The 24953-nt window shown below is 35.6% G+C and overlaps 1 protein-coding gene across 6 annotated transcripts in view; it reads right to left on the reverse strand.

Moving 5' to 3' along the window:
• Window positions 1-311: 311 nt before the first annotated feature.
• Window positions 312-24953, reverse strand: part of LOC103268483 (COBW domain-containing protein 3) — a 50732-nt gene continuing 26090 nt past the window's right edge. The window contains exons 7-14 of one of the 6 annotated variants that reach the window (XM_021716558.1): window positions 24459-24545; window positions 21416-21460; window positions 17177-17233; window positions 12122-12173; window positions 3339-3407; window positions 3170-3235; window positions 1004-1133; window positions 314-629 (exon numbers count right to left, since the gene is read on the reverse strand). In XM_021716558.1, coding sequence (XP_021572233.1) covers window positions 523-629; window positions 1004-1133; window positions 3170-3235; window positions 3339-3407; window positions 12122-12173; window positions 17177-17233; window positions 21416-21460; window positions 24459-24545 — 613 coding nt within the window. In that variant the 3' untranslated portion in view covers window positions 314-522. Of the gene's footprint in view, window positions 630-1003; window positions 1134-2355; window positions 2496-3169; window positions 3236-3338; window positions 3408-12121; window positions 12174-17176; window positions 17234-21415; window positions 21461-24458; window positions 24546-24953 lie in introns of those variants that run through there. The other 5 variants (XM_008066063.1, XR_504821.1, XM_021716559.1 and 2 more) reach the window with 5 other exon arrangements.

Consider the following 24953-nt stretch of genomic DNA (forward strand, 5'->3'; position numbering starts at 1 on the left):
AGAGATACTTTAAATTAATTTATTTGACTCAGATTTCTTCCACCTTTAAATCTCTAGCCACAACAAAACTTTACTTCGATTAATAAAAGGGGTGATATTATTTACTTGCTTTTTAAAAATCTGTGTTAATATTATAATCACTATATCTCTGCAATCAACTGAAGTTCTAAGGAAAAATGACAATGTTGAAGACGGCATTATCACCATTACTATAGATAACTTCCATGAGCGAGAAATTCAGCATATGTAAACTCCAAAACCAACCGTGAAAGATATTTTTGTGAAATACCTTCCTCCAAAACAAAACATACTCCAGAGGATAGAGGATATTTTATTGTATGAATGTCAAATATATTACAGTACTGATTTACTAAGTTTTATGTATTCTGTAAAATAAATATTATTTTAAAATATACTGGAATTAATCACAAAAGTAACGAATAGATGTTTGAAGCACACCCAGTAGGAAACTTATTCTCATTTTTATCATCCAATCCTTTTGATAAGAAATGCTTCTTAGTGTTATAGACAAACTTGATCTTCTTTGAAATGTACTGTCCACTGTTTTTCTGCTTCTGCCACAGTAGTTATAAATAGCTGTTTAAGGATATCCTTATCTAAATTCCTGCCTGCAAACAAAACAAAACATAGTGTAATTATATTATGCTTATTGAAATGACACAGATCATTAAACGTTTGATGATCTTCAGAAATTTACAAACATAATAGTAATTGAGTGATTCCTTCTTTAACTTTCTAGGTAAGCCCCTCAAAGCCAAATTGTTGCTTGGATTAGTCACTTTTCTAATATTGTTTGAAAAAGAGTAAAAGACCTAACAAGTTCTTATGAGAGTTATCACATGATAAAAACAAATACATTGACCACAAGCCTATGTAGTTTCAAACAGGGATTTGATTGGTTAATATTGCTTGAGTGACACATTATATTCCTTTCCAATCTATTTTTTATTTTGCTTTAGAAATTTAATCCTATGCTGCTTACCAATAAGGACCAATCGATTTGTTCTCTCAGTGTCATCTTTCCAGGTCACTGGAGTCTCTTCCAGATCATAGAGCTCATGGACACCTTGGACAATCACTTGTTGTAGTTTGTCTTTGATTGACACCAGCCCCTGCTCAAAGGAGAATTGACTGATTATTAGCCTCAGCTCAAGTTTAAAAGCAGAAATGGAACATCAATGATGATTAATTACTGCTAGTCCTTTTCAAAATACAAACTCTTAAAGATGTGAAAATTATTTAATTTTAGTTTTTAAAAGTTTCTCAAAACCTCTAATTTTTTTAAAAAAGGTTTCTATGCATTAATTTTTTAAAATAATCTTTTTCTAATGATAAAATTAATACACTATTAGGATGTCTTTCAGTGTTATCACAACCAAAACCTGAAACAAAATGACAAAACATGTTATGCATCATACCCTAATTTTATTTTTAAGGATTTTATATTTGTTTCACAGTTTTAGTGGGAACATTTGAGAAGTGAAAGAATTTAGGTAATACTAGATAATTTGTTTTAGAAATGGGTTGCAATCAATGGAGTAGATAATGATGAAATAAAGAAAAAACGATTATATTTATCTGGGTAAAATTCATTTTGCATTGCTTTTCAGAAATGAGAAACAAAATATCTGATAAACTGGCTTCTATGCAACTAATTTCTCTAAAATAATGGTTATATATATTTGCCATACATAAAGAATTTTCTAAAATAGTAGGAAACAAACCTCTCTTAGTCATTCCCGCCACATAATTTTTGTTTATTTTTGGCCTATTTGTGTATTTTGGGTGTATTTCCTTCTGGTTTTTCTTTTCCTATATCGAGTCTGGTGTTCTGCTTTTCAAATTTGAATTTCTGTAATAACAAACTCCCTAGAAAGAACTGCAATTTTGTGTTACTTGTATAAACAATTTGAAGCTGTTATAAGAGTTAACATTTTAAGCAAGTTGATGACTATAAGACTAATATTTTGTACCAGGAAAGAGAAGGAAAGCTATGAAGTAGATTGTTTTGCCTCAGAATCCCTCAGTGTTGTGATGAGAAAGGCCAAAGAAGAACCAAAGAGGACAACTGCAGAAAATCTGTCATACATCTAAGGACAAAATCAAACTGGAATGGTACAAGGCAAGCCACTTAACTTGGTGACAGCATTAATGTAAATGCTCAAACTGCTGATTTTATATGTAACCACCTCCCATTCAAATACTAGGCGATAAAAGCAGCTACAAAAAGAAATACACTCTGCCAATGAGAATCATGGCATCTAGTCGATAAAGCAACAGAATCTGGCTTAGTTCCTCTGAATGGGAATGATTTGGAAATAGATAGGGATTCACCTGTTTCGCTCTGTGGAGCTGATCTCAGATAGAACCAGGACAGCGGGTGAAGAAATCTAAATCTGAAGGTCAGTGCCCCAACCTCTGTCATTCTAGTGACCCCAGGAAGTCACTTGCTAATTGGAGAGAGAATCCAGCTACTAGCAGTAATAAAAATAAACGGTAGTAACAAAAACTTTATGCACATTTGTGGACACACAAGAGTAGACACTCAAATAACTGTTGATTGGTTAAACATACACCTACAACCACTGCCTCCTGGAAAAAACACCTTTCATGACAAATGTCAAGTAATATGAATTAGTTTCCAAACACAGAATAAGAATTATCCTAGTCCTTTGTAACTTTGTTTGGACTTTGACAAATATTTAGTATCTGCTAAATATATAAAGCGTTACGTTCTGCAGCTGGAAGATTTTCAACATTTTTTCTCTGTTGAATTTCTTTTTAGTTTGAAGCTTTCTTGGAAAACAGTTTTCTCTAAGTGACCAGTCTGGATCCCAAGAGGAGGAGTTTTGACAGAATCAAGCTCATTAGCCAGAAAACTACTCATAACACCTGGGAATAGAGAGCAGGAGGTAACATTTCAAAGCACATAGGTTGTTGTAGCTGCAACACTAAAATGAAGGTGTGCAAATAAATTGCGCTTTATGCAGTGATTTCCAAAGCTCCTTTTCAGCAATGAAAATGATAAAGAAAAACGAAAGTAGGCAAAGTAGGCAAACTCAGTGTATAAAGCCAAATACGATTTTCATACAAAAGCCAAGAGAAGGACTTTGTCCAAAAGTCCACAACAGTGAGCTGCATACTGCACCTTTAGCCGTATGACCTCCATGCAGTGATCATCCTTGTTTCTCACATTCTTTTCCCACAGGAGATTCTGCATCAAGTGACATATTTTAATAAGACCAACCATTGCTAATAGCAACAACTATGTAACAAAACAGTGGATACAACATTAATCAGTTAAAAATTGCATTCACCTGAATAAATACATTTAGACTTTCTTCCTTTGCATTTCCTGGTACTTCAAATGTGATTGTAACAATACTCTGTAAATCAAGAGAAATAAGCAATAATGATTTTTCATAGTAATATCAACATATTTTTAAAAATCACAAGTTTTAGGATGAAAAGTAAGGAACATACTTATGGAGTTTTATGTTGGCTAACAGTATATATTAGGTATTATAATATTCTCACTATATGTTCTGATTTTTGAAACTAGCAATTTCATTTTCTATATTTTATTGAGTTGACCAATGGTTTTGTATTTACACAAAATATTGTCTTATGTAAAAAAATTTTACTCAAAAAACCCCCATGAAAGCGTTCTCATTATTTAATTCATTTTTTTCCTGGATTCTCAGCAATAAGAATGAATGTAACATCCATAGTGTGCTGATATACACTGGGCCTGGTACTTTTGCCTGAGTCACCTCATTTCAGCTTTTCATTTACTCTTCACAACAACCTTGGCAAGTAGAGATAACTACTCGTATTTACAAATGGGGGGTGGGAGAGGCTTAAAAAAATAAACTACCCAGAACCAGAAGTAAAACTTAAGAAATAAAAGTATAAATCTGCTCTCTTGAGAAAAACTACAAAAGGAAGGCTTGGTTTATCTCTGAGTAAGCACATGCCAAGGGGAGAAGAGGTCTTAGAGGTGAGCATGGCAGAACAACAGTGTCTTTAGCTTTAGCCAGAGTGACATCATTTTTAGAATATTAACTTTGGGATTTTTCTTCCTAATGTTGATAAACCTCTCGCCATCTACTCTTAAAACCCAGAAGCTTAAGATTTCCTCTAACAGGCCACGTAATTAAGACCCAAACCTCTCTTTGCCAATATAACCCACAATTTCAAACTCTGTGATGAAAATCCACAAGTGCTAACATTATTATAACATTATAAAAACACAAACCCCACCTTTCATAATATGGGGCCCAAAAGCCAAGCTCAAAATGGCTTAAAACAAGCAGAAAGAATACACTAAAGCACAGCTTTGCATGACTTCCTAGAACTGTGTATCTGGCCTAGCAATTTTACTCACCATTAGAAAATCATATAGGCTTACAATAGAAAATATGAAAAAAATCAAAACTGTTCATTCAAACTTACAGAATAGCTAAAAGTTAGTATTAAAGACCAACTTAAGCACAAATACATTCGACATTTAATCTCTGTTGTTAGTAGTAGTAGGAAAAGCAGACAGTGCTTTCTTGCTTGATATGAGAGGTACAAGGTAACTTAAAAGAAGTTTCAAGTGGTACTTTAAAATGTGAAACTTTAAAAAGTTAAAAGTACTAATTTTTTCACAACACTCAAAAGGTAAAAAAAACCCTAAATGGCCACCATGCCCATGGACAGATTAAAAAAGTAAATGCAGCATACACAAACCATGGAATATTATTCAGTCTTAAACAAATCCTGTCATATGCTATAACATGGATGAATCTTGAGGACATTATGCTAAGTGAAATAAGCCTGTCACAGAAGTACAAATACTGAATCATTCCACTTATATCAGGTATCTAAATAGTCAAGCTCATAGAATCAGAAGGTAAAATGCTGGCAAATAGGGGCTGAAGAGAGGAAGAAATGGGGAATCGATGTTAAATGGGTATAGTTTTAGTCATGCAAGATGAGAAAGTTCTACTGCACAACGGTTAACAATATGTATCATGCACTTAAAAATTTGAGAAGAGGGTAGATCTCATATTAAGTGGGGTTTTAAATGATTTTAAAAGTATAGTCATGGACACGTACAGAGAATTGCATCATTGGGTGATTCTGTCATTGTGTAACTATCACAGAGTATGCGTACACAAATCTAGATGGGACAGTATCCTACACACCTAGGCTATATGACATAGCCTATTAGTCCTAGGCCACAAACACGTACAGCCTATTGCTGAACTACCAGGTAGCACAGCATGAGCTCCCTTTGCCTAGTAAAGTAAAACCCTTAGGCCAGGATTCCTGTACTAACCGTCCACTAAGACTTCTGTACTAGAGACTTGCTCATCTGGAAAACTGTTTTAAATATCTGGATTGCTAGTTTCCTTACTTCTTCCTACCCCAAAACCCCTAACAGTTCAAGGTTATTTTCTGGCATATAAGTCAAAATAGCAGTTACCCCTTCTTTGGGAAGGGGCAAATTTTGGAAATCATTTATATCGGGGGACTCTACCCCCCCGGGCAACAGACCAGTACCAGTCTATGACCTGTTAGGAAATGGGTAACATAGGAGGTGAGTGGCAGGTGAGCAAAGCTTCATCTGTATTTGCAGTCACTCCCCACTGCTCGCATTACAGCCTCCTGTCAGATCAGCAGTGGCATTAGATTCTCAAAGGAGTACAAACTCTATTGTAAACTGCACATGCAAAGGATCTAAGGTATGTGTTCCTTATGAGAATCTAATGCCTGATGATCTGAGGTAGAGCTAAGACAGTGATGTTAGCACTAGGGAGTGGATGCAAATACAGACTAACATCAGCAGTGAGGTTTGACTGCACAGAAACCATAATAATCAATTGCTTGCAGACTCATATCCAAATTCTATCAGTGAGTGGTAAGTGAGTTGATGTACTTTAATTGTACAGCTGCATCTGGTGGCAGGCTTTAAGTCAGAATTCAACACTCATTTTAGTCTGTGCATGCATTATTATTATCCCGCCCATTATTTTATTTACCACTTCCATCCATACCTCTGTCCTGCACTGCACAAATGTCTCAGTCACAGTTTTGGTAAACTGACAAACTAACTGTAACCAAAATGAGTAAAAAACAAATGTCACTGGAGAGCTTCTTTGAAAAGGGGGAAAGACCCAAAGACAGCAGAACACTCTAAGACTGCCAACAAAAAGAAAGCTGCATTTAAAAGAAAATGTCAAGAGTTCTACTTAAATTATAGGTTCATTGCAACAGGTGATTCACAGTCTCCAAGCCTGCTTTGTACAATATGTAGCAACTGGCTATCTACCAAAGCCATGAAACCTTCAAAACTGCTTCGCCACATGGAGATCAAGCACCCTGCATTAAAAAAACAAGCCTTTGGAGAGAGAGAGAGAGAGAGAAAGCAAGCATGAATATAAAGAACAGAAGCAATTATTGAAGGCCACACTTCATCAAATGTGTCTGCACTGAGAGTATCATTCTTAGTGATTAACCTCAATGCCAAAGCTAATAAGCCCTTTACTATTGGTGAAGAGTTGATCCTGCCTACTGCTAAGGACATATGTCATGAACTTTTAGGAGAAGCTTCAGTTCAAAAGGTGGCATGTGTTCCTGGTTCAGCTAGCACCATAACTAGACATGCTAATGAAATAGCAGAAGATATTGAGGCACAATTGCTAGGAAGGGTTAATGAATTACTATGGAACGCAATCCAGGTTGATGAGTCTACTGATGTTGACAACAACACTTGTTTTTGTGTGATACCTCTTTTTAAGGAGGATGTGCATAGGATATGTTATGTGCACTTTTGCTGCCAACCAATATCACAGCTGCTGAACTATCAAAGTCTTTGAATGATTACATATCAGAAGCACTGAATTGGTCATTTTGTGTCAGTATATGCACAGACAGAGCGGCTGCCACAACTAGATGGCTTCCTAGTGTCACTACTTGGGTCAAAGAGGTCACTTCTAAGTGTGAGTCTATGCACTGTGTCATTCACAGAGAAATGCTGGCTAGCTGAAAATGTCATCTAAACTTAACCACGTTTTACAGGATTTGATTAAAATTATCAACCACATTAAAGTACATGCCCTTAACTCATGTCTGTTTGTGCAGCTCTGTGAGGAGATGGACACAGAGCCCACACATCTTCTCTTATACACAGAAGTAGGATGGTTTTCTAAAGGTAGATCACTGGTCAAAGTTTTTGAGTTATAAGAACTGCTCCAGAGATTTATTTTAGAAAAACAGTCACCACCAAGCGTGGTGGCTCACACCTGTGATCCCAGCACTTTGGGAGATGGAGGCGAGAGAACTGCCTGAGCCCACAGGTTCGAGACCAGCCTGGGCACATTGGTGAGACCTTGTCTTTACAATAAATTTTAAAAAAAATAGCTGAGTGGCCGGGCTCGGTGGCTCAGCCTGTAATCCCGCACCTTTGGGAGGCTGAGGTGAGCAGATTGCCTGAGCCCGCAGGTTCGAGACCTGCCTGGGCAGTGAGACCTCATCTCTACAATAAATCAAAAAATCAGCCGGGCATGGTAGCGCATGCCTGTAATTCTGGCTACTTGGAAGGCTGAGGCAGAAGGATCACTGGAGCCCAGCAGGTCAAGGTTGTGGTGGCCGGGAGCGGCCACTGCACTCCAGCCCGGGTGACAAAATGAGACTCCAACTCAAAAAAACAAACAAACAAACAAAAAATAGCTGAGTGTGGTGGCACTAGCCTGTGGTTTCAGCTACTTGGAAGGCTGAAGCGGAAGGATTGCCTGAACAGAGCAGGTTGAGGCTGCAGTGGCCATGAGCGTGCCACTGCACTCCAGCCTGGGTGACAGAGTGAGATTCCGACTCAAAAAGAGAAAAGAAAAAAGAAGAACAGTCACCACTGGCAGCACGTCTCAATGACACAGAATGGGTCACAAAACTTGCTTACTGTGTGACTTATATTCAACCTGCTCAACAAACTCAATCTGTCACTTCAAGGGAGAGCAACAACTGTGTTCACGTTGGCAGATAAAATGACTATATTCAAAGTCAAACTGGAATTATGTGGGGGATGAGTGAACATTGGTTTTTTGGCATGTTTCAAGCATTAGCAGAAATTTTAAAAGAGACCGAGCCAGGGCCTTCTTTCTACTAGCTGGTGCATGATCGCTTATCTCAGTTTTCAAAAGAGTTGAGCATTACTTCCCAACCACAAGAGACCCCCGAGCTGGCAAAGAATGGATCCGCCACCCATTTGTGAATAAGCAGGTGAATTGACTTTGTACATGTGTTGGGAGCCGGCCACGGAGGCCCACTGAGTGTTAGGGATCAGGATGGGCCGTTGACCCCGAGACCACTAGGATGCGTCCGGGAGCTATTGACCCCATTTCCTCCTCCTTTCTACTCAGCACTAACCAGATTAAGCTCCTGTGAACTCCAAACATAAAAACTCTGAGACCGGGACGAACACAAGCTAACTTTAGAAGCGCATTGCTCCCATTCTTCCACAAACTGCAGTTTTGGCTTTCACACAACTTACAATTCAAACTCGGGTCACATCTAAGAGCCTTAGTATTGGTGGTCACAGGCTTCTGGGTCATGATCTTAGGATTTATTGAAGTTGAATAAATGGATTAAGGTTTCATCAATTAGGTTATGGAATTATACCTGAAAGAACATCCGGTGGGTGGGGAACGCCCCTCACATACCCGACTGTGTATAAAAGACCGTTTAATGTAATTTCCATTAAACGGCTTCTGCACTAGACTGGAGTCCAGTCTCTTTCTTTCTCTCTCTCTCTCTTTCTCTCTTTCTTCTTCCCCCTAGTCACTGACGCCGTCTCTACCTTTGGGGTACCCTGAACCCGGCTGGAGCTGGTCTCCGGCATACATGCTAGAAGAGGATCAACTGCTTGAGACTGCAAATAACAGTGGCCTTAAAAGTATTTTTGCTACAACTTCAAATCTCCATATGTTCTGGATTAGAGTCAGGGCGGAATATCCTGAGATTGCCACCAAAGCACTGAAAAGCCTGCTTCAATTTCCAACATCCTATCTTTGTGAAGCAGAGTTTCCTGCAGTGACAGCAACCAGTTTATGGAGTATACTGGACATAAGCAACATACTTCAGGTGTTGTTATCTCCCATCAGCCCCAGATGGGATTATCTAGTTGCAGGAAAACAAGCTCAGGGATCCCAATGATTCTGCATTATGGTGAGTTGTATAATTATTTCATTATATACTACAATGTAATAATAATAGAAATCAAGTGCCCAATAAATGTAATGTGCTTGAATAATCCCGAAACCATCCTCCTCACCTTCTGGTCCATGAAAACATTGTTTTCCATGAAACCAGTCCCCAAAAGGTTGGGGACTGCTGCTTTATATCTTGATCTGAGTGAGAGTTACAAGGATATGTGTTTGTGTGCACACAAGACAGATATACAGATACAAATATATGTAAAGATACCTGAATTGTACACTAAAAACTTGCAAGCTTTTATATATATGTGTGTATATATACATATAAAACAATTATCTTTCATGAAGCCTCTGCTGGAGTTCAGGCACACTAACCCAAATATGGCACCTCAATATTTGAGAAAGTAGCAGCGGTAGGAAGGTCACTTTTACCTTCTCCTACCTTTTTCCCCTGAGACACATCATCAGACTCTCGTTGCCCTCCCTATACGCAAAGGAAAGGAACATCCTTATCTCTAAAGACAAAGGGGTCATGGAGGAAAATCTGAACAAATAACCATTTAGTTTATAACCATTAGATTATATTTTCTTATCCAGTTATACTTTTCCATGACTTTCCACTTCTATATCATAACTAATATAAAAAATACACAGGACAGGTTTATCCTTTTTTTTTTTTTTCCGGGTCTCCATTTCCTTATGAAGGCTTTCATTTCATGTAAAACTTACTAAATAAAATTTTGAGTGCTTTTCTCTTGTTGATGTATCTTGTTACACAGACCTAAGCCATGAATCTAGTGATGGGTAAGGAAAAGATATATTTCCTCCTGTATACCTCAGAGCCACGAAACCAAATGAGATGGTCCATGCCCCTGAATCCTGTGACCCTTTATCTGTGATACTACATTTTGCCCTATATTTATTTATCTAAAGCAGGAAAGTGCATAAGAATCTCCTGTAGATCTTAAAAAATATGGACACACTGTATTTATTGGTAAAATGACATAATGTCTAGGACTTGGTTTAACACACTCCAGCAAGGGTGATACGTACATATAGGCTAATTATACTATCCTACTTTTATGTAAATCTAAAATTTTCTGTTAAAAATATTTTTAATACTCCAGCAAAATAAATGTTGGGAGGACAGATGAAATAAAACTGGGAAAATGTTGATGCCATTTAAACTGGGTGATACATACAAGGTGTTTATATTACTATTTTATTTACTTTTGTGTATCTCTGAAAATCTCCATAATAAAATGTTAAAAATACACATAAATACGCACATACCCAAGCCCCAATCCTGGAGACTGAGGAGTGAGGGACACTAACTATCTAATTTTTTTTAAAAAGTTCTATAGGTGATGCTGATTTATACACATTTGAGAGTCATAGCTTTTCATTCTTTTAGCAAATATTCACTAAGCACCTGTCACATACCAAGCCCTGTGCTAAGCAATGAAGAGTTTTTATTTAAGTAATTTATAGACTAATGTAAGGGAAAAACATTTCAGTACAAACTGCAAGGCACTATAAATGCCATGATAGGAATACATTCAAAATACTATGGGTGTAGATACTGGCCACTATATATGTTCTAATGAGTACTACATTTTCTACATTTGTTAAACTCTATGACTCCTAGTATAATGTCCTTTACCCAAGAGCTAAGTAAGAATGTGCTAAAAGGTCATTTTTATGACTGATATTGACTATCATAAATAGCTAATTTCTTTGAAAAATTCTATCTGAGGACTTGTATTTCTCCCATTCACTAATTTTAAAGATAGATGAAGATGCATATCCTATTAAAATAAGTTTCTCAGAGAAAGACGCCATAACATACTAGTATAGCTCCCCATAAATATGAGCTAAAATGGATACAAATTAACAAATGGGCAGAGCGTGATAGCTGACACCTGTAATCCCAGCACTTTGGGAGGAAACAATAGGAGAACTGCTTGAGCTCGGGAGTTTGTGATCAACCTAGACTTGTCTCTACAAAAAATAAAAAATTAGTTGGGTGTGATGGCGCATGCCTGTAGTCTCAGCTACTTGGGAAACTGAGAAGCAACGGCCTAAGCCCAGGAGGTCCAGACTTCGGTGAGTGCAGTGATCATGCCACTGCCCTACATCCTGGGTGACAGAGTGAGACACCAACTAAAAAATAAAAAAGAAAAGAACAAGTGGCCTTTTACCTTGGCCCTATTACAACTATTACAAATAATTCAAGAACTCTGTGATCACTCCCAGAAAGAGGAGAAAAACCAGGCACACTGCTCACTCACACATCCACCCTACCCCACCTCACTCCTCCAGAGTTTAAAATGAAACAAAGAAGTTATCTTAAGTTCTATGATCTATGCTAAGATGTACTTTACAGAAACAGGGGTACTGTGAAAATATATTTAGTTTGTTCCTAGCATGTTAAACATAACCTTAGGGATTAGAATTTTAGAGTATGAAAAACACTTTAAGGAGTTCAAATTTAGTGCTACCTAAAGGCAAAGCTCAAAGTCAATTTTTATTTAAATAAACCATGTGTATACCAGACTTCTCCTTAATCAGTTAGTTCAACATAGTTAAATAGACTGCATATCACCCCCCTAGGCTGTTTTTAAATAGTAATTCCCATCAGGACTGATCAAAATATGCTGAGTGTCCTACAGAACGGAGAGGCTAGAGAGCACCATTTCTTAAGATTCTAAACAACTCTGGCTTGATGAATTGCTACTAAGTGCGAAGAAGTAGGATCAGATGATCTCAAATGCATTCCAAATTATGAAAACCAGAGTTCAAAAACAACATTTTACAGAGAGTTCTAATAAAAAAGTCCTAAACATAGCCAACTTAGATAAAGAGATACTTCAAGAACATTTTTTAAGATTTTTTTTTACCTGATCAAGATGAGGTTGTGTTGCTGGAATATGTTCAAGTTTTTTCTGCAAACTAAGAACAACTGATTATATATTCAAAGATCAATACACTTCTGATTTAACTTTACACATTATTTAGCAACACAAAGCTAAATAAAAAAGAGACTTTCTATAACTGAATCTATTCCATAGTTGCAATATTACATGCCGTTCACAAACTCTAATAGAGAAAAGCTGGCAGATTGCGTATTATAAAAATTTCTTAAAAATACATACACATCCACATACATACATATATACACAATAAGGAGAAAAGATAATCTTTTAGCAACACTATTTCATATGGCTAAATATGTTAGTAGGTTTACCAAATAGGTTGAATACAGGTTTAGAAAAATATACACAATCATAAAAAAATAATGCTGGCACCTGAAAAAGGCTAGAAGGGTAAATGTTCCTTTATCAATGCGGTCCCTTGAACATATCTATTAGTTAAAAACAAATGGTATCCATAAATATAAATCTTCTATATTGTCAGTTACCAGTTGAAAGAAAACAAAAAGTCAGAATCTTAAAAATGCATTGTTCTGATATGAAAAGAACAGGAAGATCAATATGGCATAACAAATTACAACCATAACAACTGTAGCATACATTTAGACACTGATGGGGGACAGAATAGGAGGGGGAAAGGGCTTAAAACCTTGCAGATGTTTTGCCCTTAAGAACAGTGAGGGGTAAATTGGTGGCCACAAGTTTAGGAAAGAGAAAGGGCTTGCAGGAACTGTTGGAGGGAATGAGTCTCACTGGGGGGTCAGAGTAGGGAGAGTGTCAAATTAAATCCTTCCCAGCTGGTTGCTAAGGAAAGGATTCTTCAGCTTAGTTGCTAAGCACAAAAAAAGTTATGCAAACGCCTTATCTACAGGGGTGAGATCACATTAAATATCTACGTCTTTAAGTGTCACTAAAGCATTATAACTGCTCAAGTGTCAAATGGGATAACTTTAGAAAATCTTTGAAAAATCAAGTTTTTCCCATATGTTCAATAGTTAATGTTGTTGGACAGTACTGCTTAAAACTTCATAGGCAGCAAAGTCAAAAATTTAGCAATGAACATTTAAATTTAGTTCCTAGTAAGTCTCAGAATTGTATGCCCTTAATTTATTCTCTATCATACAAATAAAACGTGTAATCTAGTTTCATAAACAAGTATGTTACCAAAACCTGAAATTCATGCATCAGAATTCTCATTTTTCTCATTAACTTGTAATATTGTAACAATTTTTGTTTCTATACTAACACAGTGTATAAATCTAAAATAGTTTAGTGTTTTAGATATAAATCATAATGTTCTAAAAAAAAACCCCAATAATTTAGTTACTGCCACAGTAAACTAGAACTAGCAACATTTCTATTTCTCCCCCCAAAATAGAATGATATAAAGAACGAACACTTTGATGAAAGTACCAGTATCACAACAAATTATAGCAAAAGACGTAAGACAAAAGAAAAAAACAAAAACGGATATACTGAATATCAAAGTAGGAAATGAGTTCATACTGTAATTCTTATTTTAAGAATAAAATACTAAAGGACACCACAATGTATGATGAGAAAAGACAAAGGTTTCAACTAAGAAATATTTTAGTGTTTTACAAATTAAATGACAACCAACTTGCAAGCTCTTGGACCCAAAAGAGATAAATTTAGAACTAAGAAAGGCCAATTTCACCTAATATTGTCTCATTTTCCCCTTTGCAAACACATTTGAATGTATCACAGAATCTGTAACCATCAAAACTGCCCATAGCATCAAATAAAATAATATATTCTGAGCCAGATGTGAAGGATGAGAGAAATGGATCATGGTTAACTAATGAAACCACATTAAATACTCAAATGAAATGTACTAGAGCCTTGGACTAAAAAGAAAAGGATCGAAATGACAACGGCTAGCATGGGATAGACTTCTGGTCATTTCAGACATGGGTAGCAAAAGCAAAAACTCGAATGCCAACCTATCTCCCTAATAAAGCCAGAATGAAAAAGAAAAAAAGACCATTTTTAAGTGAATAAACAAGTTTATACTTAGGGCCATATTGACTTAAAGGGTAGAAAAGTCTTTCATTTCAAAATTAGAAACACAAAAGCTTTCTATGAAAAAACTTAGTGTAATTCTGAAGTGTTTTCATACAACATAATCAATCATTATCAAGAATAGGTGATCCTGGGTACCTAAAGTTGTCATGAGAGAAAAGGTTCAAGGTGCTGAAAGGAGATTTTACAACTTTGTACAGGATGGCCTGAAAAGAAATAACTATTTCTACCATAAAGCAACAAGGAGTCACCTTAAGCTTTGTGCAACTTATAAAAATTTTTAAAAAACAGAAATCATAAGTAATTCAGCATATCAAACTTTCCTGCCTTCCTACTTACTGGAACAAGAAAGGCAAATGATTTTTTCCCCCAGTTCCCTAAAAATATCTTTGTAATTTTAACCTGTTATACGTTTACTCTAAAAACGTGCTGCCTCAACATCAGAGACTACGAGTCAATAAACAGCTCTCAATGGAAGACTTGACTTCTTAGACTGACACTGTCACCGAGGTGAAATAAATAGCTTTCAATTGAAGACTTCTAGACTGTTACTGTTATGTACAAGTTCACTCTCTGAGTTTCAGTTTCTGAGGAGATAATGGCTCTGCCTATCCCATACCTCTAGGTCTTCAATTTAAATGGTAAAAGGGATCCAACAAAAAAACAGTATCAGGGCAGGCATGGTGGCTCACACTGTACTCCCAGCACTTTGGGAGGCCAAGACGAGAGGAATGCTTGAGCCCAGGAGTTCTAAACCAGCCTAGGTAACAAAGGGAGACCTTGTCTCTACAAAAACTAAAAACAAAAAAATTAGCAGAGCATGAGGGTACAGGCATGTAGTCTCAGTTATTCAGGAGGCTGAGACTGGAGGACCACTTGAGCCCACGAGGTTGACGCTGTGATGGGCTGTGATCATGCCACTGCACTCCAGCCTAGGAGAGTGAGACTTGACTCAAAACAAACAAACAAACCAAAAAAACACAATATCATGCTTTATCCTCACAGGTGACTCTAGATGCTTTTTTAAAAATGTGAACGATACTACAGATTGAGGAGGAAAAAACTAGTTGAAAATAGAATTAGTTTTTAAAGGTTTGGCTAAAGTAAAATTACAAATATATATATATACCTACATACATACATATATATACACACACACATATATATATGGGAAATAGAAGTCTCAAGTATAGAAACACCCACCACATCTACCCTTAAGCAAAGTTGCCTCACCAATTCAAAATACTCATACTCAGTGAGGTGTTCGTTTTCATGATCTCATATGAACATGTACGAGACTTAAAAGATAGTAACTACAGCATTATTTGCAATAACTAAGATGTGAGAACAACCTAAATGTTCACCAACAGATAAATGGATACAGTAAATGTTACATACATAAAACATAATACTGTTTAGCCTTAAAAAAGAAAACTCTGCCATATGTGACAACCTGGATGAAGCTTGAGGACATTACGCTAAGTGAAGTCAGTCACAGAAGGACAAATACTCCATGATTTCACTTATTTCAGGTAATTAAAAAACAGTCAAATCCAAAGAAGCAGAGTGTAGAATGGTGGTTGTCAGGGCTAGGGGGAGGCGGAAATAGGGAGATGCTCTTCAATGGGTATGAAGTTTCAGTTTCACAAGATTACTAAGTTCCAGAGATCTGCTGCACATTATCATACCTATAGTTGACAATACTGTATTGTACACTTAAACTTACTAAGAGGGAAGATCTCATGTTAAATTATTAAATGTGCTTTTTTTCTTTTTTTGAATCAGTCTCATTCTGTTGCCCAGGCTGGAATACAGTAGCATGACAGCTCACCACAGATCGACCTCTTAGGCCCTCCTTAGTAGCTGAGATTACAGGTACACACCACCACACCCAGCTAATTTCTAGTTTTGTTTGTAGAGATGAGGTCTTGCTATGATACCTAGGCAAAAATGTGTATTTTGTTTTTCCCTTATTATGTGTGTTTTCATGTTGTCCTAGTGCTCATAATTAGCAATTTTTTTTTTTTTTTAGTTGAGATCTTACTCTGTCACCCAGGTTAGAATACAGTGTCTCGGTCATGGCTCACTAAAGCTTCAAACTCATGGGCTCAAGGAATCTTCCCACCTCAGCTTCCAGAATCACTGGGACTACAGGTGCATGCCACCAAGCCTGGCTTATTTTGTCACTTTTATAGAGGGAAGGTATTGCTATGTTGCCCAAGCTGGTCTCGAACTCCTAGGCTCAAGCAATCCTCCTGCTTCAACCTCCCAAAGCATTGGGATTACAGACATGAGCCACCGCAGTTAGCTAAGTGTTCTTATTACAATTTTTTTAAAAAGATACTGATGTCCAGGAATAACTAATCTTTCTTCTCTCCATTATCACAGAAGTTTCCTAGAGAAGGAGGCAGAACACTAATCAATCATTAAGAGAAAGAGAGTTTTTTGTATGAGCACCTCAAGCTCATGTTAAATTACTAAATGTGGTTTTTTTGTTTTGTTTTTTTTTTAAATCAGTCTCATTCTATTGGCCAGGCTGGAATACAGTGGCATGACAGCTCACCACAGATCGACTTCCTGGGCCCAGGTGATCCTTTCACCTCAGCCTCCTTAGTAGCTGGGATTACAGGTACACATCACCATACCCAGCTAATTTTTAAATTTTTTTGTAGCAATAAGGTCTTGCTATGTATTCTATGCATTTTCTCATGGAAAAAGTACTAAACATAATAGTTGGTATAGAAATATTCATGATTAGTCTCTAAAGTAACTATTCATTTATACTATAATTTCTATAAGAAAACACATAATTTCTAAACAGTTAACAAAATTTTTGAGAACACAACTCTTTAAGATTGGCCTATATGCCAAATGAATGGCAGGAAGCTTAAATCAAGGGCACAGTGGTATAAATTATTCCAGTAACTATGGAACAAAAGGTGCATAACAATAACAATAATCAAAATACAGAAAATGTACCTTATTCCAGAGATACTGTCAAAAGCATGAAGATCTAATACATTAGAGAGATCAACTCTAAAAGAAAGCAAGCCAAAGTGAACAAGTTGGAAATTCTGTGAGATATATCCAATTAATCAAGAAAAAAAATCTAACTCTTAAAATTTTTGTACATAAAATTCATAAGAGCAAGAGGATGATATAAGAGGATCGAGGCTGAAAATTACTTGGTTATTGGCTCAACAAACTGTAGCTTTTTATTTTTTACTTTCAATTGTCTGTTCAACTCTGAAATTTAATTTATAAGCTTTTAGTATACATGTTTATAACAAAAAGAAAATCAGCTAAAGAACTGAAATTTTTCCAAGCAGCCTATTACTCTAAAGATGAAACAAAAGAAATGACAAATGGAAATAACATGTAGTACAGGTATATTCCAAACACCTCTGGAATTTTGTATTTCTTTTATTACCTCTCACTATGAGCAGTCAACAACCAATGTGTAAATATCATGTCACTGGGGACTCTTATTTACATGTGGTTTAACTTCATTCATTCAGAATGGGGTAGCATGTAAAAAGAAGTGAGTGACCCCAGTAAATGGTCTATTGGGGTAGACATTATTTATCTTATAATTATTTAGTGATAATTAAACCTTATTAGGAGTGCAATGATTCAAATCAGATGAGAATAGCATCACAATTAGCATTAGATTTCATTTTAAAATATAAAAGTAAATTTATAAAGACTGGTGATGGAGGTCTAGTTTTGACGTAAGCCCATAAAGCAGCAGTGAACAGTGATTTCTCCATATTTAAAGGTAAAATGAAGGAATGTTTAAAGGAAATGGCAAAAGTATAATTAAATTTCAAAGTTAGACTCTAAGAGCTTGCCAAACATTTGTTAAATTTTCTCAAAAGGAAAATAAAACTTCATTTGTCAGATTCAAGCTTAAAAAAAAAAAGGCACAATCATGAGAGATAAAACATCTTCTTTAACTTAGGACTGACCAGCTGTGCCTGTTTGCTCATTTTCAACAGTCAGTCACACACTCACACTCATGGCAACAACGCTGTTCGATTACAAATGCTTATCTTGGCACAAGACAGACAAATTCCTGTCTTATTAAAAGAATACTGCAAAATTCCATGTTAATAGTCTGTAACAACATTTCAAATTCTGGACATTCTAGATGTGCAGAATTAGGAAAATGATCAAGCAAAGAAGTAAAGGTCCCATGAAGAAATTTTTAAATATCAATTTACACGAAGAGATGAAAGTCTTAACATTAAACGTATTTCCTTTTTCACTCCCACAGTTGAGCAAATATTTATATTGATAGGTCACAAATGAATTAAGTTTCCTCCCAAGTTTATCATCTTTACCTTAGAAAATAGCTTAAAGTATAATGTAGTTTATACATGCGAATTTTGTGAATATCAAATTCAGTTTTGAAACATAAGCTTCTAAATAAACTGTTTAACTATGACAGTGTCCTTGAGAATACCTAGAGATAATTCTGCCTTATACCCAGATTTGTTTGATGTTTCCAAAAAAAGATCAGTAACACATCTGTATGACAAGTTACACTCTTTTCTAGAGAATAATAAAAGTCAGCTTCTCACCAAATTTTCAATGAAAGGTAAAAGAGAAAAAGACTAAACTTCCAGATAAAAGTTTCTATGAGCTTTCCCCAAATCTAGTACTGTCACTGAAGAGAAATTTTATATTCATTCAAGGCAAATGACTAGAAAACTTATTTCCATGGCATGGAATGTATTTCATTTCCTCCTTCAAAGATAAAAACATCAGATTTCTTACAAAACATCAAAATAGAAAAAAAAAAATTTAAGACCATTACCATTTTAAAACTGAATGAGACAATAAAGTAAACAAAGAAAGAGTAGAAAAAACTTTAGAAGTTCATTTTTCTGAATTTTTTCCCCAATTTCCTGAACTCTCTCTGCCAGGAGTACCTAATCTTTCTCTGTGAAGAGCTGCTTTCAATTTCTCCTGTGTCTAAAGAGTGAAAAGGAAGAGGTTTCTGGCTCTTTGAGGTGGGGTTGGGAATGCAGCTGCTTCTCTAGGGATATTTTCTAATGGTCATTTTTTAGAACTCCAGTAAATCCCACAAACAGGGTGCACCAGCCAGTCCTAGATCCACGAATTGTAGTTACTGTCCAGTAGCTCAGTCCTCAACTCTAGAACTAAATTTCCAAACACCTCAAACTCAAAAATGTTTACAAAATGAACTAATCACATTTTCTAAACGTATTTCCACCACATCACCCAAGTTGTTCCTTCTTCCTGTATTTCCTAAATACCTCAGAGAATAGCCCCACATGGAATCCACTTCTCAAGCATCATGCTGCTTTTTAAATCTTTCACTAACTCCTTGCTGCCTACAGGAGAAATCCAAACTATTTATCACAGTATTCAAGACCCTTTGTGGTAAGTTCTCTATCTCTTCAGTCATACCACTTTTTCTTTCTGCTACACGGTACTATATATTCTGGTCATTCTAAAATATTCACAGGAATACAACATCTTCTTTATACCTGGAAAGTCATCCCTACTTTCCCTAATCCATTTGGAAAACTCCAACTACTCAGGTCAATAACCACCTTCTCTGTCAATATTTTCCTGACTCAAGGCTATGTATTTAGGAATTTGATTGAATATTTAATATGATTCATGACTCAATAGTAAGAATTCTATTACAGACATCTGATCTTTATTGAAAAGAATTCTAATCCAACTTCAGTCCTCATAGCAAAGAAGTACTATTTCAGAAAGTTCCTAGATTCTCAGATGCACTGGTAAACACTATAAACAGAAGAAACAGAAGAAAAAGGATTTTGATATTCAGTTGTTCACTCATTCATTTGAAATAACAAAAATCACTGTATGTTTTATTTTCTATAACAGAGCAAATGTTAGAAATGTCAAACAAACAAAATGATTACATAACAAACTAATCAAGATGAAACCTTTATTCAGGACATGAATATTTCCAAAATAAAAACAAAAGAAAATTGACTTAAAGTGTTTGTAAATATGAACTGATTAAATGCCATTATGACAGAACCACAGCTACTTATGGACATGATTTTAAAAGCTTATTTAAGTATTATGCAGTTGTGTGTCACTTTGTAAAGAGAAAAATTAAGGAGAAAGAAAATGTAGACTGTTAACAGAAGAAAGTAGATTCTGAGATGCTCATGGTCCAAGTTAGATTATAAGAGATTTTCTACACTGGAATTTGAAAAGCAGGGTGCACATTTGGCGTATCCTTATAGAGGACCTACGCTTAGGGCATTCTTCTGCCACCTCTGCTAGCAGATGAGTGGCTCCTGAGAATGCATACCAAATTAATTCCCCAGTTGTTCACATGCATATAAGCAGCTGCTGCTGTTACTGCCTCACACTTATGGCAATCTGTCAGCACTTCTAATCTCTGCCATAGCAGACAAGCCGCTCTGCAAAGGCCTCTGCTGCACTTCCAAGCAAAGAATCTCTCAGCTAGGGACTGGGTGGCACTAGACTGCCAGCTGCGAACCTCAGAGCTGCTGGCTGCCTATTGTTGGTTTATCAGCTGCTGAGTCTTTCTCACCAAAAAGTAAGCTTAATAAAATACCCAGCACAGAAATTTTTCTGAAATCATGATAGTATTAAATGAAAAACAGAGATTAATCTACAGAAATACATTTCACAGATGTTTTAAGAGCACATCTATTTTATAAAGTAATGCACATTTGTATGAACAGAATAAAAAGAGAATCTACAAAAAATGGAAAATCAAAACTTAATAAAATAGTTATCAGAAGCTTAAAGGTAAAGATTACATGCATTTTTATACGACATATTTTTTGGTACCTACAAAACACTAAGAAGTTTTCTAAAATATTAAAAACCTCAAATTAAGATTCCTCAGTCTACTTTTTCTGATTTCTGTACTGAGTTGCCCTCTTGAGTGGCTGAAAGTTCTGTTTTCCTAATTAAGCAAAAGCACAGTTTAGATAGTGTTCTCAGGGTTCTGTAGACTTAGTTATAAAGAAAGGCAAATGTATTAATTAAATATGCCAAACAAATTTATAAAGAGCATTTAAAACAGTATTTTTGGCTACCCTTTTTAAAATAAATGTACCTATATCTTTCTTATATTAGAATCAAGCATATCTATCAATTACTTAATGTTTATTATTACTATAACTAAAATTATCTGTTGCTAGTATTAGAAATAGTTTTTTTTAAAAGTACCTTGATCTTTGTGTTTCTAAAATTTTTCCTAGTCCATTTATGGATCTGAAATAAGAAACAAAATGAAGAAAGGGTTAAAAAAGTAAATATTAACTTAAAAAGATATAAAGCACATTATTTCTGAAACAGAGAGAAACATATCTGGAACTCGAAAAAAACTAAAAATAGAAATCAAAAATTACTTTTTAACATAACCTAATTGTTCTTTTCCTTCAAACTATAAATCAGGTATACTCCACTTATACACTAAGAAAACAAGATATGCAAAAATTCGACTGCAGAATTGACAAATTAGGGGCTACTTTGTAATTAATAAAAAGATACTTCATTTTAGAAAAAATGATCCATAAGTAGCCAGTAGTTCTAGTGGGGATTTTGTTTTTGTTTTTGTTTTTAATTTATTGTAGAGATCAGGGCTTGCCAAGTTGCCCAGACTGGCCTCGAACCTCTGGGTTCAGGCAAACCTCTCCTCTCCGCTTCCCAAAGTGCTGCAATTACAGATGTGAGCCACCACACCTGGCCATTTCTAGTGTCCTTAAAATGAGTAGACATGTTTCTTGGTAGCCAAATTTTTCCCCAGGACCACAATGTCAAAATGGCTACACACACAGTAAAAATAAATATCTAGTCATAAGTGGCTTTGACCAACTTGTCCTCATAATTCACAGTAACTAACTCTTAAGTCAGACATCCCAGGTTCCTTTACATAATAATCTCTTCAGTTCCCCAACTAATCTCTCTACTCATTATGCCTGTCTTCCTTTTTTAAATATTAAAATAACAGAATATGGCTCTCTTTTTATAGCACCAAAAAGTACCTGTTAAAACCTTTTCAACATACTGTATAACCCATTTACCTATCTTTATACCATCAATTCCACTGTCTTTAGGGTTACTTGCCCCATATACCTGCTACTTGTTCAGACTTGTTCTTATGGTAAGGCTTCCCATATAAAATGACTCTAAGGCAAAAATCACTCCACTATTTTACAAAATTCTTAATCTTCTTTTTTGAATATTCTCTGTAATCTGATTGCTATTTCCTCTCAAGCACGTTTACCTTCTTTCAATACCACAAGTCTGATAGAAATGAGGGTAAAAGCCAAAGGGGTCTATAATTTATTAAACTGCTGCTTCCAAATTCTTTTCTGGTACTGTTGACAAGCTGCTTAATAGTATTGCCAGTATCAGAGATTCAGCTTAGATAGTCAATATGAGGATATAAAAGTCAAGTAATAACAATCCTCCTTTTATGCCAAAAATGTTTGCTAGATAGATTATGTTCTTCCTAGCAATCACAATGGTGTACAAGATTCTGAAAAGAGAAACAAAAATAGATTACAGGCTCAATGGCTCAGCCTGTAATCCTGCGCCTTGGGAGGTTGAGATGAGTGAATTGCCTGAGTCCACGGGTTTGAGACCTGCCTGGGCAACTTGGTGAGACCCCATCTCTACAATAAATCAAAAACTTAGCCGGGCGTGGTAGCGCGCGCCTGTAGTTCCAGCTACTTAGAAGGCTGAGGGGGAAGGATCGCCGGAGCCCAGCAGGTTGAGGCTGCGGTGGTCGGGAGCAGCCACTGCACTCCAGTCTGGGCAACAGAGTGAGACTCCAACTTAAAAAAAAAAAAAGGAAGACTAGAATAAAATAAGTAAAAATAAGCTTTATTCATTCCTTTTACCTTTCTAGATTTTTCAAAAATATCAGCCATTTTTCTCTTTCTTTTCTTTTTTACTCACTTATATGAATTTAGTATGTAAGCTAAGAAAAAAATTATAATAATCACAATAAAGTTAACAGAGCACTTAATATGTGCCCAGCACTGTGTAAAGTTTACCAACATTGTCTCATGCAATACTCAAAGCAAACTTATGAAACAGGTATATTCCTTTTCAGATGAGGCTTTAAAAGGTTAAATAAGTTCCCTAAGAACACAGTGAGAAACAGATCAAGGATTAGAACCCAAGCAAATTCATGTGTTCTTACATACTATGCAACACCATCTGCCCTCCACATGAAGACATTATAATTTCTTATAGTAAGGTTTAAGGATTTTACTATTAAAAATAAGATCAAGTATATGGAAAAAGTGTGAATTTCTTCCATAATTAATCATTGCAAACAATCTCCTAATGAGTCTTACCTTTAGTGATTCGATTTATAACATATACTTTATAAGCTGGCATGACAGATTCTAAGTCTGATGTCAATAGAAGTTATAAATACTATAAATGATCATTTTGAGCCAACACATTAAAAATAACCAGTAATAAAAAGCTACTGCATGTCTTTCTGTATAGGGCATTTATTAGTTCAGGTCTTATAAAATAACTCAAAACAAAGGCTCTAACCTCATCTGAAAAGTCTATCTTTGTTTTCAAAAGGAATGGGAATCTTTAGAACAGTCAGCAAAATGACTGATAACCCATATTTGAGTATAATTCATATTGTCCTAATTGATCAACCTTGGCAATGAACACTAATGATATTAAAGCAAGCTGGAAGACAAGGCATAATTGACAGTTAAGGAACACATAAAGTCAATGAGGATTCAGGGAAAAGTGAGACCACCCGAATCAGGAAAGATGCCATATAGGAGGGGGAAGGAGAGAGAGAATAGGCTCTACAAAAGAAATACAACTGCTTTTAAAAAGCAAGAAAAAGAACATAAAGGAATTCCGGGATTGGCAGAGAGAACACATTATAAGAACGGTTTTGGCAAGACACATCCATGGAAAAGTAAATTAACCATCCTGGGTAAAGTTAGCAAAGTCTGACATTAGGAAAACATCAAAGACAAGACAGAAAAAGAAGGAGTCAGAGGACCCTGAATATCAATGATATTCTGAACCATATTCTGCATGCAATGGGGATTAATTTTATATATTACTATTGATATAACAGTCAATTAGCCAACAACAAAATATGTGATTCCTTAATGGTTTTTGAAGTAACCTTATGTTTCTACAGGATTAGTCATGGTAAAAATATTTTGTATAGTACAATAGGGATTTGTAGGTACTTAACACACTTATAGTTTTGTACCTAATTTTTGTTTGTAATTTGTTTAAATCCTCTTCTGGAACCAAGTCTGTTTTATTGATGAGAATGATATCTGCCAAAGCAACTTGCCTAAAATAGCAAACAAAGAACAGATGTCAAAATAGAAATGTTAAGAAATTAAAAATAAATAGAAACACCTCATACAGAATAACGTATCAATTAAGAATTATACAGAGCTCTGCAGTAGTGATTGAATGTATTCCTCATTTACTTATTCTTCAGACAACATGGATAAATTGTACTCATCATTATATAAATTCAGACTTCTCATTATTGAGTCAAAAAGTGTTTAATAACTTTAATAACTTGCTACTCTGGTGCTAACAAAGATAAGTTGCAAAAATTTTATAGTCAAAAGGATGATTGTCAACTTATAATTTTCTTTGTAAAGAAAAACATTATTCAGACATCCAATATAGTAGGAATAAGAAGTCAACTTACTAAAATATTTCTTTTTTTTTTTTTTTTTTTTTGGGT

Source organism: Carlito syrichta, unplaced genomic scaffold (genome assembly GCF_000164805.1).
Source record: "Carlito syrichta isolate Samal-C Ts95f unplaced genomic scaffold, Tarsius_syrichta-2.0.1 Scaffold308839, whole genome shotgun sequence".
NCBI classification, from domain to species: domain Eukaryota; kingdom Metazoa; phylum Chordata; class Mammalia; order Primates; family Tarsiidae; genus Carlito; species Carlito syrichta.